Source organism: Dendronephthya gigantea, unplaced genomic scaffold (assembly GCF_004324835.1).
Source record: "Dendronephthya gigantea isolate DGI-Jeju-01 unplaced genomic scaffold, DenGig_1.0 000093F, whole genome shotgun sequence".
In the NCBI taxonomy this organism is placed as follows: Eukaryota; Metazoa; Cnidaria; class Anthozoa; order Malacalcyonacea; family Nephtheidae; genus Dendronephthya; species Dendronephthya gigantea.
The window spans coordinates 423,499-439,071 of record NW_021163103.1 but is presented as its reverse complement, the minus strand read 5'-3'; the positions used below and the strand labels follow the sequence as shown (position 1 = coordinate 439,071).

Sequence of the window (15,573 nt, the reverse complement as noted above, 5' to 3'; positions counted from 1 at the left end):
GGGGTTCTTTCTTTATTAAAACTGGTTAAATTAGGACTGAAACTGATACTAAGAGTAAAACAATCAAAAACTGAAATCATATAGTTTTAACAAAACGTAAAACCACCAAGTTATCTCCTCTCAGAGTACTTCATGTTATTTCAGCCTCTCCTAACAAACCTGTCATCTCATCCGCCGTGTGGGCCCGCCTTCCTGACAACGAGCATTATGGTCAAGGTTTTATCGCCAAGAAAGACTGGCGTTATCAAGTCAAGTTTGCCAACGGTACTCATATTTACCATTTTCTCAACGATCCTTTGGCCATAGTCCTCGACCGTTCACCACGCCCTGAACACGTGATGGTAGGAAGTGACGTTGTAGCTCCGATTCCCAACAAACCATTGATGTATCCAGGCCGGGTTAAGAAAATTTCAGTCAGTGGCTATGAGATACAATTCGATAATGGCGCCGTACATGAGTTGTCCATTCATGATTTGAAGTTGATGAAAGTGCCGAAAAAGGAAGGTATTGAGAAATGTTACTTTTTTGAGTAGAAATATTGGTTTGTCGTAGGGAAAGTGGAAAATGATTTTATTTTATTTGAAGGGATTAAAGTGTAAATTTATTCCAGCTTTATTTCTCGTCTCTAGGCAACCGTCTTACAGTGAGAACATTGCTCTGGATCAAATACTCGGATAATTTTTACTACCGTGGTTATATTGATGGTATTGATAACAAGATTTACGTCAGGTTTTATGAACACGAGGAAAGATGTTCGTTTCCTTTAAATGACCAAACTGGGCTGATACGAGATGTCATCCCTAGAGAGGTTTTGGTACGCTGAATTAATAATTTTTTAATTGTGTTCATTTTATTACAGCTTTCCTGTACAGGTAAAGTTGGGTTAGTTTCCTTCTGTAGCTGCAGTCGATTGGAAATTAATATTTTTTAATGGGTTTCTAGGAAAAACAGTACAAAATTAATAGAGTTGTCTTGTTTAAAAAAGTTGTATTATACTAAAACTCCTGACGAAGGAAGTGACTTCACAGGTCGCAGCACAGGAGTGAAACGAAATATAATTAGTTTAGACTGAATTATTATGTAACAGTGTTTTTATATTATAGATTGGTGAAAATGTGTTGGTATTGAAAGGTACTTATGGCATGAAAGGCGTTGTGACGAAGGTGGAGTCCAGAGAGTCAGATCCTGTGTATTTGGTTGAAGCAGCTGGTAACGAGATGTGGGTCCCTCTCAAAGATGTTCGCCGTTTTGATAAAACCGCTGGCCAGAAAGGTACTTTAACGTGCATGTTAGTTATAAATTGTCTTAAAATATGACAGAACGTATATATATATATATATATATATATATATATATATATATATATATATATAAAAATAATAATAAAATGCGTCTTTGTCCAGGTGTGTCTCGCGATCTTCAGAATGAAGTAGAGAGTGTCTCTGATAATAGAGAAGAGCAGGTATGAAGAAATGACTGAAACATCGCTGAATGATATATGGATTGAGGGCATTTTAAGTTACATTTTCACACTGGATCACTAACCCGGTTGTATCCATGTTTTTATCTTGTGTATAGTTGATCATGAATGTTGATGGTTTTGTGTTTAACATCGAGGCAGAGAAAGGCGGAAATTTGATAAGTTTGTTGAACCTACGAGGAAATCTTAGCGCTGAAGTGAAAAATTGGCAGGAAAAGGTGGAAATAGTTGCAGTAGCTTTGCAACCATATTAGCCATTAAACGGATAATTCGTACGTTGGAAATGAATAATCTTCGATATTTTCTTTAGTTGAATGGCAAAGCAGAACTTAAACTGGAAGCCAACTATTTCAATGAAGAATTATCAGAATGGGAACCATTGATCGAGAAATTGGAAACAAAAGAAAGTTTTAAATCATGGGAACTTTCTGTTGGGGTAAAGGTCTTGTTTTACTGTCCACTGTCCATGCAAGGCTATAGCCGGATGTCATATAGTATAATGTAATATTTAAACATTTGTTTCTTTCAATAGTTCAAGATGAACCAAGATAGCACAGATTCAATGGATGATTCAGGCGCGCAAATGATCGTGTCTGTTGAGTCATCTGATGTTCTTCAGCTAACGATCACTAAGACAAACTTGGATGTATTTACTGAACTCGGAAAGGTAAACTAGCGGCGGGCTTTGCATTGTGACATCTAACCATTCCTACGTTTAGTAATTCCGCTCTAATTCTTAAATGGTTTTCATTGCTTTTAGTCGTTTAGTGAAGCTGTAACAGAAAGTATCGGTGGGACATCGTTGTCTTTAGAAAAAACTGCTCCATATGAGATAAAGAATGAAGTAAGTTTCACTGCTGCAATCTTGGCTAGTTCCGAGGAAAATATCCTTCAATATCCTTGAATATCCTTCAATATCCTTCAATATCCTTGAATCTTACTGCATGCCAGGCATTTTCACTGCGGTTTTTTAACAGTTTATCAAAACGATTTTTATAGCTCGGTATCGACGTTTGTATTCGACCTGGAAAAGATTTCAAGGTAAAACTACATAAAATAACTTTGATTCCCGTTTTGCTCGTTTGTCTTCAAATCTTGTTTTCGACTATTTACTAGGCTCCGCCAAATTTGAAGGCTGACGCCGTACTGGTGCGCTCTGGGGAATCTCTTTGGTTAGATTTTGCTGAGCATTTGAGATTGACAAGTGCAAGCAGTAATGTGGCGTCGATTAAAATTGCGGTTCAGGTCTGTCATTGACGAAGTTTTGTATCAATTTAATATTATACTGCTTATGATTTCACGACGTCCGTGAACGACCCTGGGTACTAGGTTGATGGTGCTGACCAGTCAGAAGAGTTGACAGTTGAAATCGATGAAAAATATAATTTTACATTATCAGGTCGATGGTTATCATGAACTAAAAGATATATCTGTAAAAGAAGCAAGTTGTGCGTTCTACAATATCATTCCAAAAAAGGTAAATAATTTTCTTCAACTTAAAAAATTGACTTCAACAATATTTATGATTTTTCGTTGTAATTATAATCTTTCTTCTTTATTTAGCTACATCAACAAGGTTTCCGCTCAATTGTAGTTCAAGTTACTTCTCCAGATGGAAGAAAATTGGTTGTTTTACGATCACCTTTCAGAGTAAGTTTTAATTATTATACAAGATTATTCCAAGGATCGGGTTTCAAAATATAAATAATTCCTTTGAATTCTGTGAAACTTTTTTAAGATGAAAAATCATTGTCCAGTTCCGCTTGAGGTTTTTGTTCAAAGGCAAAATCCTGAGTTGATGGCAACCTTAAATGAAGATGATTACCTCAGCATACCGCTGACAATAGCGAACGATGACCTTGGATATTTCATCAAACCTGGAGGCTTTCCGTATGTGAAAACATAATCTGTTTCTGTTTGGTTTTCTGTATGAAACAACGTATTTTGGATTCATATTATATATATCATATATATATTACCGTATATTGGATTCAGTTGAACTCGTTTTTTGTATGTCACTCATGGAAATCATCCACTTTATCTTCTGTACATACAGTTATGAGAGAAATGTTGAAGAAATTCGTTTAAGTCAAGTGTCAAAGAATGGAAAGAAACTGTACGTGTGTGCAGCCCCCTGGCCTGATGCTGACCCTTTCTATGTCCAGGTAGGACTATTTCTTCATGACATCAATTTTAAAATGTTCTTTTTCAAGCTGCAGTGAGGATGATCAAGTGCTACTACACGGAAAAATTTGAACTAAACTAACGTTATATGCACTGGATAGATCTATCAGTTTAAAGCTATTTTTCCTAGAGGTCCAGTAAAGATAATATTTTTAAAAAATAACCAAATTGGTATTTTATTGGTTAGACCCGATGTCAAAGTGAGCGTTATACAAATGAATTCGGATCAAGATCCAACCAGCCATGTTATACCTTGCATTATTATCCTCCAGTTGTTTTAATGAATTATCTGCCATTTCCAGTTCAATTTAAACAAGAGGTAACGACATTTATCTGGAGAAATTGTCATCTTCTGGTAGCGAATTATTCGCTGTGGAAGTAAAATAATGAACTGTTATGTTTAGGGTCTTCAAGAGGCTGTCAGGTTGGAAGGTGGAAACAAACTACCAATTTACACAGTTGATATTGACACGAAACCTGTACTTAATATAAAGGTTTGGTAACTTTTCCTTGAATATACTTGCCCCTTAGTGCTCCTACTATATCACGTGCATCTAATTCACAGTTGCATTAATTAACGTTATTACAATACTTTGTTTTTCAGCTGGAATCTTACCTTGGTGAGACATACACTGGTCAACTCAGAATACGAAGTGATCTTGCACAATTGTCTGTTCTTTATCTCATTTCTGGCAGTAAAAAATTGGTAGGAATCTGAGAAATGACAATAGTGTTAAGATGATGTTACACGTGACAACAGCAACTTGCAATTGAAATTAGGTTATATGAACTTTGATTGGTTGGAAACCTCACTTACATTGCAAATTGTGGTAAAAGTTGTCACGTGTGGTAGTGGTGTATCATCATCCCATTTAGATAACGTCGATTTACTTGATTTAAAACCAATTTCTAAATGCCTTAATTGAGAACGGGATCATATTGTATACCATGTGATGCAATGATTGATCTAATAAGATGCCCTATAATTTGTTTTCTATTCGTGTTTTGTGTTAAGGTGGTTGGTGTATATGTTAAAAAAGGTGGCTCCCTTGAAATCACGCTCTATGCTAGCTATTGGCTTATAAATCACACTGGACTCCCCTTGGAGTATAAGGTATAGTAGAACTTGCGTGGTATATATAGTACAGCATGGTATAGTACAACATTTTGAAAGCAGGTATGTTGATAGCTACCACATACTTATAATTAACTATTGTATTCTCTCTCCAGGCCTCTGACGATTCTGATGTGATAATCAAACACCCTGCGAAGGAAAGTGATGTCGCAATTTTTGCATTCACATCGAAACCTGAAATGTTTTCTAAAAATACGGTAAGTCGGGGAAAACCCAGCAAATGTTTCTAATAATCTGTTAGTTTAGCTATCGTTTGTTTGTTTGTTACTTGTTAGCTCAAACTTCGTACCAGTGGATCAGATTGGTCAGATAAGTTTTCTCTGGACACAGCTGGTAGTGGTGGTTCTTTAAAGTGCAAGACGAAGGATGGTAAAGAATATGGGGTTAGTATGGCACCTTTCACGGATTCAAGCTCTATTCCAGCGCAGCCAGCAAGATGATCTGACCAACTTAAGATGATCAAGCGTACTTCTAGATCAAGCGCACCCGAAGAAAACGAGCAAAAGATACATGCATCAATACAGTACAGTGCCTTACATTTTTAGAATATTTTTTTTTTAAACAGATTGGCTCAGAGATTCGGCTGTCTTACTTCAGTCTAACCAAAATTGTGGTTTTTACACCATTAAATCTACTGGTCAACCAAACTAAGGTATGTTTTGTATCTTCCGAAATGAGGATATAAAATGATGATATTCCAAATCTTAAATTCATCGCTCGTATTTTTATTTGTCCTTCAGCATTCCATTTCTCTGTGCGAAGCAGAAGGAGTCTGGTACACTGTCAAATCAGGCGAGGTACTGTGTATGTTAGACGCATCGTCTCCATATTTATCTCCATAATATCATCAGTTATGACAAGCGTCATCCCCGTTTTCATCTCCATAATCATCAGCTATGACAAACAGCTAACAAGCAAATAATTTCTATTTTAGACAATCCCATTCTGGCCGAACAAAACTCCAGCGAAGAAATTGAAAATCAAGACAGACGATTCTCCAGTTGAATCTATCTTATTTGACTTTCAATCAAATGTCAATCATCTCTTACGACTTGATAACGAGGTATGAGCCTGAAAATGAACCATGTTTTAGTTTATAGTTGACAGCAAAATATGAAGTCCATTTCTTCGTTCTTCTCGTTCAGGTGGGTGGTGTATGTGTGACAATGTTTAGTAAAGATGCAGCAACAGTTATGACCTTCACGCCATACTTTGAAGGAGCAGCTCCGCTTAGGATTGATAACGACACCTCGTTTGAAATCTGCTACCGACAGTTGTGAGTAAAGTACATTGCTACACACTCTATCAATGATTTGGTAACTAAATATAGCGAAATTACGTGCTATTTTAATTGCTTAAACCAATCAAAACCTCTAGGAATAACGATAAAGTACACGTTCTACAACAGAAGAAGACAATAGTGTTTGCTTGGGACAATCTGCAGGGTAAACGTGAAGTTGAGTGGTTTATCTTGGTACATGATAAGTTTTCTGCAAAAAGCAATTTTGGAAAGGTTTGTTTGGCGAAAATTACGCAGTAGGTTAGCTTTGAACGCTCGCGTGTACATTACATTAGTAATGCTATTTTTCTTTCAGAATGAAATGGGAATACTTGGTGAAAAAGATAAACCGCTGTGTTACTGGGCGAGTTTTTTAGATGGTCTTCAGCGCGTGTTGTATTTTACTGAGAGTCACACCATGGCTTTTAGAGCTCGCCAAGTAAGAAACCTTGATGAACACTTGATAGACCTTGAGGAAACTTGATAGATCTTACACGAATACATTGTTATTTTTGTTTTTAGGATCAGTTGGAAGTCCCCAGCCAAGAAATTACTTTATCACTGAGAGAAATTGGATTGTCACTCGTTAACAATAAGAAAAGTATCGAGCTGGCTTATCTTAGCATTAAACCGTGAGTTGCACGAGGTCTTTATTTGACGGCAACATAATGCAGTTTTGAAGTATTCACTTTAAACATTTCACTTTAAAGGAGTGATGTTCTGTGGGAGGAACAGAAGAGAAGACGCCGTTGGAAAACTATGACAAGAAAAACTTGCTATTCTTTGGAAAATGCGTATAAAATAGTACAAGATGAGATTACAAGGGGAGAAACACCTGTGTATAGAAAGAAAGTGGACAATATGACGGTACGAATGTGTTTTTCGTCTCCAAGCCTTCGTATTTTGTTACACTATAATTTTATTCATTTGCTTTGGGTCGCCTACCATCTTAAATCTGAAGACCTACCACCTGAAATCTTAAACCCACAGTATCTCTGATCAGTTCTTTACTGTCTATTATCATCTAACTCTCGCTTTCCTGTTAATTTCTACCATCGCACAATTGTTTCACTCCACCATTTTTTATAGAAATGTTCTTTGTCCTTTTTTATGGCGAATGCGTCTCATCTATATATTCGTCTTCTTTTCTTGTCTGGTCTGCAATCTCTACAATCTCACATCTTTGTTTCTCTTCTATCTATAAACACAACGACAGGTTATTTTTCATATAAACATTGTGTGATATTTTCTTAAATCAAGGTTGATTTTGAAACTATGGAAATAATAGAACCTGACCGTCGTAAAATAAGAAGGACATTTCATCCGGGAGTTTGGGTGCAATTCAACCAATCCGCGCACGAGATTCAACTTCATTCAAAGATTAACGATGTTCAGGTCTGTGTTAGGACAAGTAATTATCTACTAAACAAAAATGAGAACTTCTGTTATTGAACGCTGAATCTATTTCAGATGGACAGCCAAGTTTCTGGATCAACATTCCAAACACTTTTCCACTCCATTCCTCCTCCGAAAACCGTCGCAGCAAGTAATGGTAAGATTCATTGCCAAGGAAACTGAAAAACTTAGAAAACGCTTTCCTAGAAGTTTTTGGTCCCCCTGTCATCAAAGCCAAAGGAAATAACCAAAGAAACATCTGAATATCGCAAATAACTTGGCCGGGGTTTCCAAATAGTTAATCAATGGATACAGAATATTCGTCGTGCATAACAAAAAGGAAATATTCAACTTATCGTGAAAGCGTGATTCTGAAGTAATCTGTTCTTTTCTTACTGTTAGCACCAAAACCAATGATTGAAGCCAGTATAATAACGAGAAAGGAAGAAAATGCCATTGTCAGTCGAATTAAGTATGTGTATTTTTAATGTTTGTTGCAATTGAATGATTATTGATTGATTATTAATGATTGATTATTAATGATTGATTATGATTTCTGCTAACAATATGACCTGGGGCAGGTTGTATATAACTCTTTAAATACATTTTTACGACTCTGATTTGCCAAATCTGTTATTAACTAAAGTTAAAAGTTAACTAGCCTTTTATACAACTGGCCCCATGCTGGTGAAGGCGGGAAAGCATAATATTCTCTGCTTGTTTTTGTTATTAAAGGTATTTCAAAGTTTTAGTGCAAGAATTGGACGTTAAGATGGACAAAGGATGGTTACTGGAACTCGTGGCGTTGTTTGGCACCGAAAATCAAGCTTTAGATGTAAGCCAGTTAACGAGATTGGTTTTAAAAGAATTTTTTTTGTAAAATTCAAAGTTGTTTTTGTTTGTAGGAAACAAATTACGAGGAAGACAAGAAAGTGATAACAACTTCGTTACAGTCGTTAAATGTAAGTGCTTCGGTTGCTACCATTTATTTTCATTTTGTTACCATGAGATATGGTCAAGGTGGATGCCTTCAGATTATTTATTATCTTTTTTTCTATATAGGCTGCTGTTGTTGATGTCCGCAATTACTATGATTACTTTCATCTTTCACCTCTCAAGGTAAGTTTTCACTATACTCATCCCAAACATGAGATATCTTGATGCTATTGTAAGTAACGCCGCCGTAAATCGTATTTGTAGTTCGTTTTTACTTATTACTTTTGTCTACTTTAGGTCCATGTGAGTTTCTCAGTTCAAGGTGGATCTGGTACACAGACAATCGTTGGTGGAAATGTTGTTGATTTATTGTTAAACAGTCTTGGAGTTGCTGTTGTTGACGTTCAGGACGTTGTTTTAAAGTAAGTCAAAGTTATTTCAAGCATTACTTGCAATATACGTACTTTTACTGGAGTTTCAATACGATAATCGCTGCACTACATTTTCTGAGCTCTGTTTTTGTATTGTAGGCTTGCATATTTTGAGTTGAAAAATCAAATCTACAGTCAATCGCAACTTATTCAAGTTGCCACTAACCACTACACAAGTCAAGTAAGAATCTTTCTATTAAGACTTTCTTTCATTTTAATACATCCTTTTTGCTGTTTTCCTTTTTAAATTTTAACTTTTCATGCATGAATATAATTATTCAATTCAGGCGATCAAGCAAGCTTATGTTCTTGTACTTGGTTTGGATGTTTTGGGCAATCCATTTGGTTTGATATCCGGTATAACAACTGGTGCCAAGGATCTTTTCTACGAACCCTACCAGGTATAAATTATCTTCAAATAGATCTGTACATAATCTGTAGTGAAGTTACCGACTTTTTATTTCTACTATTCTGTCGGACTATTTCTCTAAATCTAGGGCTTGATACAAGGACCTGAAGAATTTGCTGAGGGATTAGCTCTGGGAGTGAAGAGTTTAGTGGGCCATACTATAGGTAAGTTTGAAAGATGAAAATCCGAACATGCTGGTCATGTTATGCAACGCGGAAAAACTTTGAACATTCCCGTGTGTTTACCCAACCCCCCCCCAAACCCCCGATTGTTATTTCCCATAAAATTCTTTTGTTGATATTTAAGAGCATATCTAGCAAGTGAAAAATCGTTCAAGTTAAAATGGTTCATGATCGCTTTTGATCACTGAATGTGGCTTGAACGGAATTGGTGAAGAGAGCTTGTTGAAATTGTTTGTATTCTTCTCTACCAGGTGGAGCCGCTGGAGCTGTGTCTCGTATCACAGGAACTCTGGGTAAAGGAATCGCTGCACTTACAATGGACGATGAATATCAGGAAAGTAGAAGAACAGCCATGAGTAAGAAACCAACCAGTGTTAAAGAAGGATTGAGTCGTGGTGGTAAAGGTCTACTAGAGGTAAAATAAATAATGAAGTTGTTGAAATAGATAAGAAAAAGCAACACTGCCTTTAAGCCATAGAGTTCAGCATTTAATCTAATAATCATTCCTATGAATCTATTTTTATTCAAGTGGACTTTGATTGACACTCCTGTGGCTTAAAGCCTTAGGATATTCTTCGGCGGACTCGTTCTTTTAAACCTTAAGCCGTGGACTCGAAGCGCGCAAGAAATTATTGCTTTTTACTGAGTTGTACTTTTAAAGTCGGTTTAAGGTTTATTGCTCAGGGGCCGGTTGTATCAAGCCCGTTTAGCTTAAACGGTGGATAAGTTCAAAATAGAAAGCAAGTCTGCCGTTTTATTCAACAAGCAAACTAAATGTTTTTAATCTTAATACAAAGATACTGTTTACAACTACATATTCAGTGCATAATATTCAAGTTGACTCATTCAAGAGAGTTGTAAGAGTGTTATTTAATTTTGACTTATCCACCGTTTAGGCTAAACGGGCTTGATACAACTGGCCCCTGAACAATCGTTAATGGATTAACTGTATATGGTTGTCCTGTATTGCCAGAAATTAACCATAGTAAAAGATTTATTGAAATGGTGATTGGTATTTTAGGGTGTATTTGAAGGTGTTACAGGTGTGGTGACAAAGCCCATGGAAGGTAAGTTTCTTCATATCTCTGAGGTCTTGAATTGTATTTGGTGCAGTATTGAATGCCTGTAACAATTGCAAATGTAATTTATGTTAGGAGCAAAAAAGTCAGGTGCAAAGGGATTCTTCAAAGGAATGGGAAAAGGTCTCGTTGGTGTCGTCGCTAAGCCGGTCAGCGGTGTTGTTGACTTCGCCAGCAGCACGTTTGAGGGGATAAAAGGGTAAGATGACTGAAACTGCTTTCTCAAAAATACATAATTCCCTCCAATATTTGTTTGTTTGTCGTAGAACGGCATCTGGTGATCGTGAAATCAAACGTGTCCGTCCTCCTCGTCGATTCTACCGTGATAAGGTTAGTCTTGTTTACCTGCAACTGATTGCTAAATGTCTGCTGAATGTTTTTAAACCTGCGTCAAGATTATTGAAAACCTGCCATTATTAGTTGTATTTTGCTATGCAGTGTATTTCTGATTTAGATCATGCGGCCTTACAATCGCTACGAAGCTGATGGTGTAGAATTATTCAAGGTATGTGAATGTTCTGTTATTTTCGAACCCATTTGGTTTTAATTTTCGATCGTTGTTTATTTTAGACGTACGCAAAAGGAAAAGAAACATTGGCATCGGATACCTACGTTTGTCATTACTACTTTCCAAGTAATATGGCAATCATGATTACAAGCAAGTAAGTTTTACTTTCAACTCTCAAACAAAGCTAAACATGACTTCGGTTGGTGATGATTTTATGTTGTGTGTTATGATCTAACTTGGTTTCACAGACCTCTTCGCTACTGCAATTCCCTCGCCTCTTGTCTTTCTTGTAATCTTCACGAAAACCCACCATTCTCACATCCAAATCTTCAGAATTATGTTTTTATTTTGAATTCGAGACTTGTATTTCAGACATGTTCTAATAATGAGAAAAGAGACGGTCATTAAGAACGAGTGGGAGAATTCTTGGTTTTGTAAAATTAAAGATTTGCAAGGTGATCCTAAAGTGAATGGAGGAAAAATTACTTTTAGTATTCCGGTAAGAACTAAAATGAATCCTGTTCATAGTTTGAACACTTTGTGCCTGTGTGTATGCACAAGCGATAAAACTATATATTGAAACAAGGCAACAAGCCGCGCTACCAAACATTATTACATGCATAGAATTTCGCCATCTTCCACATTCTTTGTAGCTTAGTGACTAGAGCAGAACTATGATAACACAAAAGCTGCGGTTCCACTGCTACTGTAGGTGGAAATGTATGTCCCTCAGGTCCACGTTCATTTTCTATTTAACAGCTATCAAACATCGAAGCATCCTTAAAGGAACCGTGGACCCAAGATGAATGATATTTCATCGTATATTTCTCTTTGCGTTTAGGAGCACGGCAAGATGTTTAAGAAAGCAGGAACAAAGGTTGTTGATCTGAAATCTAAACACTTTGCAGAGGTAATTACCGCGATCGACGACATTCTAATCTTTATAGAGCTCCTCCCGATTGATCGATTAATCGATTGATGGTTTCCCAATAATCGATTGCGTGCGTGTAGGAGTGTAAAGAGTAAACAACTGAACTAAACCTTTTGTGTGAACTGAATCACAATGAAGCCATGTCAGGTGACAACTTACTTCAGGACACTTATTTGTTTCTATGTTTTGTTTTTCCTAGTGGATTGCAAAGAAAACCATTGAAGCTCGGGGCTTGCTAAAATAAAACATTTTTATTTAATTTTGATGAAGCGACTCCTCATTTTGTAGCAGTATAGATATAGCATTCGTTGTGATTAGAAACAAAAGTAGATTCATTATTTTGAATGCATGTCATCCAGTAAATTGGTATATTTCAACAGTTTGTATGACGAAATCTTACATAAACCCAGATTAAACTATCATACACGGACGAGATGCGACGTCTCCACTGTTAGTTATTTTTCATTGTAGGGAAATATAACGAAATTTAAATCGCCTTTCGTGCTTCGGATCCCTGCGCGAATTCGCTCTTATGCATATCTGACACTAACTCGTAAGAACTACGTTCGTAATTCGTCGTTCCTTTTGGAGTAAAAACTTATAATTTAACTAAAATGTATAAATTTCGTCATGAAAAGATTCTACCGTATTCCGTATAGATTCTACCGATTCTACCTATTTCAGAAGAAAAATACTTATAGCACAGTATTTTGAAAAACAGATTATAAACATAGTTTTATTATCTGTAATTGTACAACTCATTCCACACTCAAGTCACCAAGAATCGCAAAAGAAAGATAAGTCTAGCTCTCAACGCATATCTTATTAGACAGTTCTTGTTTTGAGCAGCTGCCCACCCAGAGAGAAGCAAATTAAACTAATTTCCCTCATGAATTATTACTTGCCAACCACTATTATGATTCTATGGCATAATTTGTTGCACAAGGATGACAGATGTTTGCTAGTGTTTTTGCTACAGACTATTTTGACTGTTGTGTTGTAAACTTCCAAAGAAGAACTCAAGGTAAGGCTTTCGTGTAGATATCTTTTAGTTTTAAAACTTTTCCTGCTCAGTACGTTGTTGTTTCGGTCATGCTGATTTGACTATGGCAATAAATATATTAGATTTTCAAATTTTGTTTAGCAATTCGCTATTCTTTGAGAGTTGATTGTCTGATAAGAAATATATCTTTAAATCTCAAGGTTATCATGTAAAATTCTGTCAGTAATATATTTCTTTCTGTTTTTCATCGCAAACGTCCCATCCTCCTAACGCAATACATGGTCGTTGATGGTCTTTCATTTAGACATGTAAGCTACGAACTAGCTATAAGAGTTTTCAAACACGTGTGTGTAACATTGTCAAAACCGAAAATTGTCAATGACATTGTCAAAAAATTTTAATAAAGGAGAAAAGAACCTAATGTGAATGAATGTGGGAATGAAGCTAAATTTCAACTTATGTATTTGTCTTTTTAGTTCAACCATAGTCATAGTCAATGGTTTGTTGACAAAGAAACTACATTTTTCAGTCAAGAATACTGCGACTACTGCGACTAGTTGTGGACACAGGAAGTAAACAATGACGTCTGATTTTACAAACATTGTACAAAGAGAAACATTTAAAAATATCGCGTTAATGTTGGCTGTCTATGGAATTCAAGTTGTCATATTTAAAGACATTTTCAGGTAAATATGTTGAGTACAGTTGTTTACAAACGATATTCTCCAAGAAAACACGTTTATTGAGAGATTATATTCAGCATGTAACAGTTTCGTACATTGCCATTGGGCATTTGAAGGAAACAGTTTGAACTGATAGAGAGCTATCCATGCAGTGCAAATATATAATAAGTATACATAGTTATTTCAAGGTTTCTCCTGTAGTACCACTGGATCTAAATGAAATGCGTTGTCTGTGGAAACATAATGCGATAGATCTCAATTCTTATAGGTAATTATTTGAAATATATTATCGTATATCTATAGATGTCCTTGCAGAAATCACGATTCGTATGGCATGACCTTCCTGTTCATCCCAGCGATTTGCGTCTTTGCGTTAAGTTTAATCGTTTGCCGTCGTTCATGGACTGTTCTAGTTACGCTCTTCAAATATGGTAATTACGAGACAAGATGTAACTACTTTCTCTCGTCATTAGTCGAGTGCTTTCGGCCATTTCTCGCTCCGTGTTCGTGGATTGTCCTCGCTTTACTTCGTGGCGAGTGCTACGTGTGCATTCGTGTGGGGCCTGGGCGACAGTGTAATTTGGAGCAACAAGACGTAAGCAATGTACTGACTTTTTCTTTTCCTGTTTCATTTTTGTTAGAAGGGAACGGTGTCCGAAAATCGAAAGCTGGATATTGCTATTCACAAAGATAGTGTTTTTTAATTGCTCTAAGATTATCTGTACTTTCGTATAATCTAGTTTGAACCTCAGTATTCATAAAATTAGTGTCTATTTAATTGTTAGCTCAACTAAATTTCCATAGTCTTCGTGTGCTCTTTAAGCATTTTAACCACGGTTGAAAAGTTACTATCCGAAGCTATCCAGGTTTTAAAGATCGCAAATTTATTAATTACTGAAACGTTGTTTCCTTCTTTAGATAAATACGTTTGACTTTGAACACTACTATATTCAATCTTTTATTTTGGGCTTGGCCTGTTTTGTTGCCATGGTGATATTCGCCACTGGTATAGTGTGCATTCAGCGCTGTTGTACGAATACAGACGATAATCTTCCGACGTACGACAGCTTAATCCTGGCTAAGAAAAATGCAGTCGTAGAAGCATTTAACAATAAAACGAAAGAAATGGTAAACAAATATGCAGAAAAGCTTGTCGACAGCACATTTTGTGATCATCAGGATTCGAAAATCGACGTAGACGAACAATTTATTCAAGCACGTGAAAAGGTGCAAGCGATTTGTGGACGGAAACTTGCTAGCAGTCATATCGTTGATATGCCCTTCTCGTCGATGGAAATTACGTCGAGTTCTAACATGTGATAGATTAAAAAAACAAAACTGTTTTCTACTTCAACCAAACGGGAGGGGGGGGTATTTTTTCTGGTATTTCACTTCAAAGTCTCGAACGATGTCGTGTTACACTGGGCTTTCAGGGAACAGGCAAATAAATTATTTTCACTGAATATCAATTTTAAGCATTATGTTGAAATCAAGCAAAAAAATAAAGCGAGACACGACACTTTTCCTACATGATTGAAAATTCTCATAATTTTAGTCTAATATCTCACATAAAAGTTATGACGTTCCTTTTCACATCTTATGTATCAGTTGTGTTTCATTATGACTCCTCGCCCCCTTTTCCTCAAAAAACGATGTTTTCATAGAGACATATCTACCCTGAGTCAGGTTAGATAATAATACGATGTGCCCCTGAGCTCGAGCCCAGTCATATTTAGTTAATTTTGAGTTCGGGGGGTGCTTTTTTGGCCATACTAGAAGGTCTAATTAATAATATTCTCTGCCCCCCCCCCGTACTATGTCAGTCAACTCAGCTCTTAGCCCTCCAGGTTTAATTTCATGGCGCTGTGCCTGGTCATATATTCATTCAATTAGAGTATTGGACCATAAGAAAAATGTGATTCTCACAATTCCATTGGT

At 36.4% G+C, this 15,573-nt stretch overlaps 2 protein-coding genes across 3 annotated transcripts in view; both read left to right on the top strand.

Moving 5' to 3' along the window:
• Positions 1-12,488, top strand: part of LOC114533583 (vacuolar protein sorting-associated protein 13A-like) — a 28,656-nt gene extending 16,168 nt beyond the window's left edge. Inside the window, exons 51-97 of the mRNA XM_028555127.1 lie at positions 145-504; positions 630-814; positions 1,104-1,272; positions 1,404-1,462; positions 1,579-1,698; positions 1,791-1,916; positions 2,013-2,147; positions 2,241-2,324; positions 2,480-2,521; positions 2,597-2,725; positions 2,880-2,957; positions 3,044-3,130; positions 3,219-3,370; positions 3,537-3,645; positions 3,852-3,983; positions 4,069-4,158; positions 4,269-4,370; positions 4,680-4,778; positions 4,895-4,996; positions 5,075-5,182; positions 5,365-5,451; positions 5,540-5,596; positions 5,734-5,862; positions 5,945-6,075; positions 6,177-6,312; positions 6,395-6,517; positions 6,601-6,710; positions 6,789-6,945; positions 7,339-7,473; positions 7,549-7,630; positions 7,876-7,945; positions 8,209-8,308; positions 8,379-8,435; positions 8,536-8,592; positions 8,707-8,831; positions 8,940-9,021; positions 9,128-9,241; positions 9,338-9,413; positions 9,683-9,846; positions 10,453-10,498; positions 10,586-10,709; positions 10,777-10,840; positions 10,965-11,015; positions 11,081-11,172; positions 11,391-11,517; positions 11,860-11,928; positions 12,149-12,488. Of these exons, the coding sequence (XP_028410928.1) occupies positions 145-504; positions 630-814; positions 1,104-1,272; positions 1,404-1,462; positions 1,579-1,698; positions 1,791-1,916; positions 2,013-2,147; positions 2,241-2,324; positions 2,480-2,521; positions 2,597-2,725; positions 2,880-2,957; positions 3,044-3,130; positions 3,219-3,370; positions 3,537-3,645; positions 3,852-3,983; positions 4,069-4,158; positions 4,269-4,370; positions 4,680-4,778; positions 4,895-4,996; positions 5,075-5,182; positions 5,365-5,451; positions 5,540-5,596; positions 5,734-5,862; positions 5,945-6,075; positions 6,177-6,312; positions 6,395-6,517; positions 6,601-6,710; positions 6,789-6,945; positions 7,339-7,473; positions 7,549-7,630; positions 7,876-7,945; positions 8,209-8,308; positions 8,379-8,435; positions 8,536-8,592; positions 8,707-8,831; positions 8,940-9,021; positions 9,128-9,241; positions 9,338-9,413; positions 9,683-9,846; positions 10,453-10,498; positions 10,586-10,709; positions 10,777-10,840; positions 10,965-11,015; positions 11,081-11,172; positions 11,391-11,517; positions 11,860-11,928; positions 12,149-12,193 (5,078 nt within the window). The 3' untranslated portion in view covers positions 12,194-12,488. The remainder of the gene's footprint in view (positions 1-144; positions 505-629; positions 815-1,103; positions 1,273-1,403; positions 1,463-1,578; positions 1,699-1,790; positions 1,917-2,012; positions 2,148-2,240; positions 2,325-2,479; positions 2,522-2,596; positions 2,726-2,879; positions 2,958-3,043; positions 3,131-3,218; positions 3,371-3,536; positions 3,646-3,851; positions 3,984-4,068; positions 4,159-4,268; positions 4,371-4,679; positions 4,779-4,894; positions 4,997-5,074; positions 5,183-5,364; positions 5,452-5,539; positions 5,597-5,733; positions 5,863-5,944; positions 6,076-6,176; positions 6,313-6,394; positions 6,518-6,600; positions 6,711-6,788; positions 6,946-7,338; positions 7,474-7,548; positions 7,631-7,875; positions 7,946-8,208; positions 8,309-8,378; positions 8,436-8,535; positions 8,593-8,706; positions 8,832-8,939; positions 9,022-9,127; positions 9,242-9,337; positions 9,414-9,682; positions 9,847-10,452; positions 10,499-10,585; positions 10,710-10,776; positions 10,841-10,964; positions 11,016-11,080; positions 11,173-11,390; positions 11,518-11,859; positions 11,929-12,148) is intronic.
• A 446-nt stretch (positions 12,489-12,934) lies between these two features.
• LOC114533664 (calcium homeostasis modulator protein 6-like) lies at positions 12,935-14,956 on the top strand. Of its 2 annotated transcripts, none has more exons than XM_028555249.1 (4): positions 12,935-12,973; positions 13,429-13,638; positions 13,939-14,239; positions 14,554-14,956. In XM_028555249.1, the coding sequence occupies exons 2-4, from the start codon at positions 13,532-13,534 to the stop codon at positions 14,953-14,955; spliced, it is 810 nt and encodes a 269-aa protein (XP_028411050.1). In that variant the 5' UTR covers positions 12,935-12,973; positions 13,429-13,531; the 3' UTR covers position 14,956. The 2 variants fall into 2 exon arrangements, with proteins under 2 accessions (XP_028411050.1, XP_028411051.1); XM_028555250.1 differs by lacking the exon at positions 12,935-12,973 and adding an exon at positions 13,199-13,260 and having other exon boundaries at positions 13,939-14,230.
• Positions 14,957-15,573: the final 617 nt, after the last annotated feature.